The sequence below is a fragment of the Herpailurus yagouaroundi genome, unplaced genomic scaffold, assembly GCF_014898765.1.
Source record: "Herpailurus yagouaroundi ecotype Mexico unplaced genomic scaffold, PumYag 162, whole genome shotgun sequence".
Classification (NCBI taxonomy): Eukaryota; Metazoa; Chordata; class Mammalia; order Carnivora; family Felidae; genus Herpailurus; species Herpailurus yagouaroundi.
Window position 1 is genome coordinate 46,709,428 of NW_024412403.1, and position 9,024 is coordinate 46,718,451.

At 38.8% G+C, this 9,024-nt stretch overlaps 1 protein-coding gene across 5 annotated transcripts in view; it reads right to left on the reverse strand.

The window, feature by feature from the left end:
* GABRR3 (gamma-aminobutyric acid type A receptor subunit rho3) overlaps positions 1–9,024 on the reverse strand; it is a 50,631-nt gene that overhangs the window by 11,757 nt on the left and 29,850 nt on the right. For all 5 annotated transcript variants that reach the window (XM_040484277.1, XM_040484276.1, XM_040484275.1 and 2 more), the window contains one exon: positions 3,620–3,772. In XM_040484277.1, coding sequence (XP_040340211.1) covers positions 3,620–3,772 — 153 coding nt within the window. The remainder of the gene's footprint in view (positions 1–3,619; positions 3,773–9,024) is intronic.

Genomic DNA, 9,024 nt, shown 5'->3' on the forward strand with positions numbered 1-9,024 from the left:
ATTACAGCCTTTGTGTATATACCTTTTTAATATTCTGGTTGATGAAATGAGCAGTATATATAAGGCACTTCTCCATACCAAACAGCAATGGCTGTCTTGAGGGAAAATGCTCAGACAGTTGAGTTATGAGCTGAACAGGAGACACTTTTAAAAATGGGACATCACTGTCACTTAAAAGAACAACTCACAGAGAAACTCTGGTTGTTCAGATTTGGGTATCTTCAGGCATTTTGTCAAAACTGAGTAAAGTAAGCCTATCACTTGAAGTAAAGCAACTAATGATGTTTGTTGCTAAATGATAAAATTTGAGATTTCAAGTCAAAACTAGAATGATGTTAAACTTGTATGTATCACTATGAGCTTGAGAGTTTTTCCATTACTCAAAAACTTTTTGATGAGATTAATAAATGTGAGTTTTTGAATTTATATAATTAATTACATGAACATTGAGAAGATCTGTATAACTCAGTGCACCAGTATTTTTCAAACGGTTGATGCACGGGTGAAAAGATCTAGGCAAAATGCAAGCTAGATCAATGAATTTTAATCTAATAGAGTACAAAAAAATTCACTGATAGAATATCAGATTCCACATTGTAATTAACCTTTAAGAAACTGTCACTTTCTGAGTTTTGGTGCAATGTCAAGAAAGACTATGCGCAACACTATTGAAATATGGCTCTTTTCTCTAACACATATCTGAACAAAGCAGATTCCTTCCAATATTTCAACTAAAACCTATTACAACAGATTGAATGAGGAAGCAGAGATGGGAATCCAGCTGCCCTCCAGAAGGCCAGATATTAAAGGTTTGCAAAAATGTACAACAATACCACTCTTCTCACTAATATTTTTTGTTTTAGAAAAAAGTTATTTTATGGGGCACCTGGGTGGCTCAGTCGGTTAAGCATCCAACTCTTGGTTTCAGCTGAGGTCATGAGTTCACGGTTTCGTGAGTTTGAGCCCCTCATTGGGCTCTGTGCTGACAGTGCAGAGTGTGCTTGGGATGCTCTCTCTCCCTATCTCTCTGTCTCTCCCTGACTCATAATGTCTCTGTCTCTCTTAAAATAAATAAAGAAAGAAAACTTTAAAAAATGCCTTTAGAGAAGTTATTTTTCATAGAATGTTAACTTTTAATGAGTTTATTATTGCTAATTTTAAATGGACTAATGCAGATTTTTAAAAATTCAGTTTCAATAGCCAACATGGCTAAATAATGATAGATATAACCCACAAAACAAAAGCTCTCTAGGGTTCCTAATAATTTTTAAGGTGTAAATGGGTCCTAAGAACCTAAGAATGACTGCCCAAGACTAAGGAAATTAAGGGTCCAATAGTGAAAGACTCAACACATTCGGGGCCCTTAGAAGAACAAGAAAAGTCAAGAGAATAAGTGGGATTTGGGCAGGGGTGGCAGAGTTGGGAAGAGTAGTTTGTTGGGTTTTGAACATGTGGAGTACCTGTAGTATCTGGAAATGAAGTCCAGGCGGGCAGCTGGGAGTAGTATCTAGAACTTGAGAGAAAGATTTGTGATAAAGACAGGGTTGGGATTTGCTTTCATAGAGACAGTAGTCAGAAGCAAAGGCTTGTTCCGTTTGATGAGAGAATCAAAAGCGAGCAAAACCTTGGAAGGTAATTACCCAGATTACCTACTCAGGGAGTAGAAGGAAGACAAAGTAGGAGTACAAATGAAAGAAAAGTCTAAAAAAGGAGAAAACCTAGACTAGTACAGAGTACCGAAAACAAACTTATTGTTTGTTTAGTCTCATCAAACACTATGGGCCAGGCACAGCCTAGGCAGTTGACATAAATGCTCCCATTTATTTCATACAGTGACCTTGGAAGGCTGTATTAATCATCTCATTTTGCAGATGAGGAAGATGAGGCTGGGCTCTTGACCACTACACCTGATTCTGAATTTGGAGAGGATGCTTAATAGTGTCAAATACTTCAGAGCTTCAGATGATGGAGGGGGAACAACCGAGAAAAGGCAAGAGTAAGATAGAAAGATAGAAGGACCTTCTGGAGAATCAGGTAGCCCAGTAGTATTTGTGAACAGCCAGTAAAGCAGAGCCCAAAATACCTTTGAAAAAACTTGAGGGTGTTAGGAAGCAAAAACCTGAGAAGATAGCAGTGGTATAGGAATACTACAGTTCCCTTTATTAAGAGAAGAGGGGAAAGGGACACTTCTGATTTGTATATTATTTTATACAAATCTGCATAGCAATTTTCCAACCCTGCAGGGACCCAATGTAGATGCAAGAAGCATAGAATTTCAGGGGTTACTTAAATGCATTTCAGTGTTTTCCATTCACCCCAACCCACCCTGGAACCAGCTTTAATTACTTGTCATTTTCAAAGCGTAAGAGCTGAGTAGTTGGCTTCAGGAATCTGAAAATCATGTTTATAAACCTTTAGAGACTGAATGTCTTTCTCATTCTGTCTTGAGGGCTGGTAATGTGCCTTTAGCCTCCTGTTCAATTCTACCCTGTCCCACTGCTGCACTGAGGTCAGGGCATGACTGTTCTGATGTGAAGGAACAGCCACAATACTTTAATTACTTATTCAGATGGTATTTTTTCCCATGAAGATATTCAAGCCTCAAATGCTTGTAGATTGAAGCTTTTAATAGGGGAAAGAGGTGAACAAATTATTAATATTAATGACAATTTATGTCTTTTCAAACGGTCTTTTGAAGTATGCATATAATTTGCGAACATTAACTTAGAAATCACCCTTTCTGGAATGAATTGTGTGATAATTACAATGATTGTGAAGCACTTATAACAATCTTCTCTCTAGATAGAGCATTACAGGTGAAAACAAAATCAGCTGAAATGAAGGGAGCTCTGCCCTGAACCAGCCAAGAAGGCAAGTGGAATGGACTCTTGAGTTCTCATTAAGTAACGTGTTATCTAAGTGCTTAGCCAGGCATCCTGCACTTAGTAAGAACATAGTAACTGCTAAGTGGGTCTGAAATGGTTCCCATAAATCAGTATGTGTGACAGTGGCATATAACATGCTAGGTGGAGTATATAATCACACCTGTGTGGTAACTTCATGAAGCTGGCAATGTCTCTCCACTTGAAATCGCTTGCCAACTAAAGTACCACAATAACTGAAATTTCACTGCAGTTGATTCTGATTTTGGTGTTTAGGTTAAGGCATGATTTCTAATTGGCATTGCCCCCTATCTCAAGAAGTAATTTATTAGGATACCAGTAGTATAGTGGATTGAAGGTTCTTTTTTCTATGATGCAAAGGTTTGTCATGCATAGCAAAATGGGTTTGGGCAAGGGATGGGAAGGTTTCCTGAAAGTGAGGAGATAGGTTTGTAAAGTGAGGCTGTTTATGCTTCATAATTTCATAATTTATCCTTATTAGTCAGCATTTGGTCAGCTGGTGCAGGCTTCATACCTAATGTCTCAGTTTCCAAGGAAAGAGTCCAATTACAGTTTGCCGCTGAGGCTGTTGAGATCAATGTTATAACCTGAGTGTAAGTCTCTAACTATCACTACTAAACCATCACTCCTTTCTCTCTACTTATCATCCCTTTTTATTTACCTTCATTGAACTTTCTCTGATATTAGCATTTCACAAAGATTCAGAAAAACCTTACCCAGGGAAACTCTTGCAGGAACAGCTCTTCGGTCAATCCAAAATGAAACCCATGAAAGCATCACCATCAACATTGCTGGGAAATAGGTTTGTAACACGAAGAAGAAGATATGCCTCCTTAGCACAAAATTGATGAAAAGCCTATTGTACCAACCTATGAGAAAAAGCCAGAGTTTTCCTTAGAACAGGCTTCCACATGAAAACATCACACTTCATGAAATGACCTGCTTCTTTAAACTCTAAGCTCTTAGAGAACATGGAACAGAACACACTCACCCTTGTTTACCTAGTACAAGGACACGGTCTGGGCCTGGCATTCCATCAATGTCTGTTGAACTGAAGTCTGTAAGTGATCTGAAGTCTGTTTAATTATGTGATTCAAGGATTCCCCTTAAATTTCATAGCTGCTATTCAGGAATGAATGGTAATCATATTTTGTGAAATGGCCTTTAAAGACCTTTTTTCCAAAATATATTGTGTTCACATCATTTCTACAAGTGAGCCAGTCTTCAATACATGACTAATAACTGCATGCAATAGCCAATAAACCATTTATTAGCTATAACAAATGAAAGAGAACATCTTATGTGAAGGAAAAGGTTCACAGTAGCTACTGAGTCATTGGATTCCAAGTTGGAACCCAGACAGTGAGGCTTTCATAAAGGGAGTGGGTGAAAGGAATATCTGTAAACTGTATTATTTCAAAGTCTGGTGGGTACCATTAATTTATGTATGGTAAATCTACAAAAAAGTAACCAAATGATGATGTTTCTTTGCTTCTGACTGGAATTAAATAGATTCATGTTGCTAATATTGATTCATTCATGCTGATCAGAAGTAAGACTTGTGGTCACATCCATACAATTTTGTTCAGGTTTCCCTTTTCACATTGGCTGCAAGGAAGTTTAAAGCCAAAAAACAAGGGACTATTAGGTTAAAAATTATAAAACAAAGTCATAAGTATTGCAAAGTTAGAGAACCCTTCTTCTAGTCTCAGTATTAATTTCTTAGGAAACTCAAGATGGCAAACCTATTACACAGAACAGGTCAATATTTAGGCATTCAGCCTAAAACATATACCTAGCAAACCCACCTTGAATTGGCATACTATTCTTTTAGTATTCTCTTCTCAATTATGTGCTGATGACCCTTCTTGTCCCCACCTGTTCTGAGGTTCTCATCATCAGTTGATATATGTTTCAGGAATATCAAACAATTTCATTACCAAGGTTAACAATAGATACATTACATAGTGCATTCTAAAGTCAGAATATACATTATTTTTTAAGCTACTCATTTTGTCTTGTATTACCCATGCCACAGCCCCGCTTGATTTTTGTGTGCAGTTGAGAGTTCTTATTATAGCTGCATAGTAGAATAGCAGTCTCTCTGATGTTACAGCTTCATACAATTATTTTGAGATTAAAAGAGATGAGTAAAAGCTGTGAAAGAACTTCATAAAGAAACACTTAGGGTATGTGGTTTTAGCTATGACTTAAATTTTGGTAACATGTCCTTTCTTTATTGGTAATTTTCTGAAGAATAAATTTGTTTTTGGCAACCAATCAGGAGAAATGCTACTATGTTGTGTGGCTTTTCAGGGCAGGGGAGACTAGGGGTACTATTGTGGTTGAAGCTGCAGGCCAGAAAGAGCTCCCTCCACCACCAAGAAATGTGGTGCTGCCTTGGAAAGATGGTGGAACCCTCAGCCTGGGTAGTGTAATAAAGAGTCTGACTCCACTTCCGATACTTGACTCCTCATAGCTCCCAAACCCCACTGGTCCTTCTCCTTCTGTCTCACACCTGGGAAAGCTAATAGGAAAGCTGGGTGCTCCCTATTTTGGCACCCATGGGAAATTCAAGTCATGCAAGGGAGTCACTCCCCCCCAGTCCCACCCTTTAACCACCATAAAACTCTAAGCCAGTTGCCCTTCTCTGATTTGTCAGGCCATTTTCAGACCTACTTGGGAGCTTACTCCGCTCTTTCTGGAAAACTTCATTACATGCATAATAAATCTCTTTATAACCTTTTGCTTTGTGTGCGGCATCATCAGTTTTGACAGCTGAACCACATTCTGGGTGGAAGGTCTGTCAGCCTCCATCAGGTTGCCGCACAGTAGAAAGAAGGGGAGTTTATGAAAGAAGGAGAGGGCCGGAGAGTTGGCAGCAGGAAAATGCAAGAGAGGGGAAGTGATTGAGGAGTCAGTCAGGTTCAAGGAGTCAGGTTCAAGAAGAGTTTTACACCTGAGACTGTCACCTTCAATGGGTGGTTGATGCTAAAGGCTTCAATCTGTGTCAAAAGGATCAAGATGATGTTTATGAAAATAGTGATGATGAGAGCTACTAGCTAATATTTACTGGTTACTCACCATATGATAGACAGTATTCTCAGTTATTGATGGCAGACTTTATTCTAAATTATTTAAATGCATTAAATCATGTATCCTCACAACCTTCTGAGGTAGAGAGTGTTACAAAAGATGAAGACATTGAGGCTTAGAGAGATAAGGCAACCTGTCCACATTTCTAATAAGCAGTTGAGCCAGGATTTGAACTCATGCAGCCTGTCTCCAAAACTTATACCTGTAGCCACGACATGATGCTGCAATAAAGAATAATTGTCAATGCATTCTTTAGGGGCAGGAGTCATTTTTTTTTCCTTCATAAATCTACAGTGCATGATTGTGAGGGGCACTGAAAGGCATGAGGGGGCAGAAGCCCTCAACTTCTTGTTACTATTGCCAGGGAGTGGTGAAGACGGAGCCAAGGGAAAAACTTGAGGACATGATGGTGCAGCTATCAAATAGAAACTAAAGTTACATAATTCTAACTCTACTTCTGGCTCTCCAAACCAGAGTTGCAAGTACAGATTTTATTGTATAGCTGATTTGGCAGTGCAGGTTACGGTGGTTGTTATAATGACAGGAACGAAGACAAAATAAACATAAAAAAATTATTTTTGATTAAGCTAATATGTTTAAACAGGATACTAATTGGAGAAAAACACTTGAGTTTAGCTCTCAGGAGACCATATTTAATATTTCATGGATAATGTGAGACAGAAGTATCACATGCTTGTAAATTAAAATAAATTTCTAAATGCTGATCTTTCTGAAACCGAAGAATGGTTGAATAAACCCAGATATGATTAATAACTGGATTAATAGCCAATGGAATGGCGTATTGATGAAGTAAGAATTTGGAAATCAAATTTAACCTCTTATTTTTAAGAGGATAGTTGGGTGTATATTCATGGATACTTGGGCTTCAAAATCTGAAGAAATGTCATTGCTATGATTATATATGTAGCATACATTCTGTGCAGGGAACAATACTCTTAGATTTCTATGCTTCGTATATATGACATTTTTAAAATGCTTATTAATTTTTGAGAGACACAGCATGAGTGGGGGAGAGGCAGAGAGAGAGAAACACACACAGAATCTGAAGCAGGCTCCAGGCTCTGAGCTGTCAACACAGGGCCCGACACAGGGCTGGAATCCATGAACGATGAGATCATGACCTGAGCCAAGTTTGATGCTCAACCTACTGAGCCACCCAGGCACCCCTCTGACATTTTAATTGCTTCAAACATTGCAAAGACCTATTTACAATTTATCATATGCCAAAGTTATTTCATCATAACAACAGCAAAATGAAAACAGTTATAAATTACACTTTGACATGCATCATTGTTTACCGCATGCATTCCTTTGTTTAAATATTAATTAGGGGCGCCTGGGTGGCGCAGTCGGTTAAGCGTCCGACTTCAGCCAGGTCACGATCTCGCGGTCCGTGAGTTCGAGCCCCGCGTCGGGCTCTGGGCTGATGGCTCAGAGCCTGGAGCCTGTTTCCGATTCTGTGTCTCCCTCTCTCTCTGCCCCTTCCCCGTTCATGCTCTGTCTCTCTCTGTCCCAAAAATAAAATAAACGTTGAAAAAAAAATTTAAATATTAATTAAATTTAGGACTATGCACATTAAAATCCTGATAAATTTTAGGGGTTTGGGGTACGGGCCCTGGTGCAGTGGAAAATCTGCATATAACTTTCTAGTCCCCCAAACCTAACTACTAACAGCCTAAAGCTGCCTGGAAGCCTCACTATAATGGAACAGTGGATTAAGACATATTTTGCATGTTATCTGTATTATACACTGTATTCTTACAATAAATTAAGGTAGGGAAAAGAAAATGTTAAAAAATCATAAGGGAGAGAAAATGCATGTGTGTTACCTTAGTGTATGTATTGAAAAATTCACATGTAAGTGGACTGTGCGGTTCAAAATCGTGTTGTTCAAGGGTTGAGTATTTACTTATGCAGAGTAAGACAGGAAGACAGAGAAAAGAAAAAGAAGGAGAAGAAACTATATAAAAACAATAATATGGTTTATCTTTATGAGGTTGGATTACAAAGGCTTTTTCTTTAAATTTCTCTGAATTTTTTTTCAAGTTATCTGCCATTTATTCACTTGTTCAACAATTACCTATGGAGCATTTAGTATGTGCCAGGGATATACCAATCGTCGAAACAAATAATATGTATTATTTATATAATCAGAAAAGTCCATAAGCGTTATTACAGTTAATAGCATTATCTGCTGAATCCTGAGCAATGTAGACAAATAATGAAGTGAAATAGAGCATTTCTCCTGGATCTAAATAGCTGTTGGTTCTAGAAAGTCCCTCAGCTTCTCTGTGATGTAAATTTTTATTTCTCTCTTATGATTCAGGCTTTTATTTTTTTTAATGCTTATTTATTTATTGTTGAGAAACAGAGCAAGCTAGCACATGAGCGGGGGAGGGGCAGAGAGAGAGATAGACAAAGAATCTGAACAGGCTCCATGCTGTGAGCACAGAGCCCCACATGGGGCTTGAACTCATGAGCTGTGAGATCATATCTGAGCCAAAGTCTGAGGCTTAACCAACTGAGCCACCCAGGCCCAATGATTCTGGCTTTTAGATAACAACTTGATAACTCCTCTCCGGAGTCTAAGGGCAAGAGTAGAGCACCCTCTAGGGAGAAAAGTCAGTAGGTAAAAGGATTCCAGGCACTCAGGGCAGCATACATTTTCCAGCCTATGCATGGCTTAAAAAATCTAAAATGTCGGGGCGCCTGGGTGGCACAGTCAGTTAAGCGTCCAACTTCAGCCAGGTCACGATCTCGCGGTCTGTGAGTTCGAGCCCCGCGTCGGGCTCTGGGCTGATGGCTCAGAGCCTGGAGCCTGTTTCCGATTCTGTGTCTCCCTCTCTCTCTGCCCCTCCCCCGTTCATGCTCTGTCTCTCTCTGTCCCAAAAATAAATAAACGTTGAAAAAAAAAATTAAAAAAAAAATCTAAAATGTCATTTTATATGGATTCTTCCTGAAATGACCTAGAATGCTAATAACCAGGGAAGAGGGAGCTACTTTT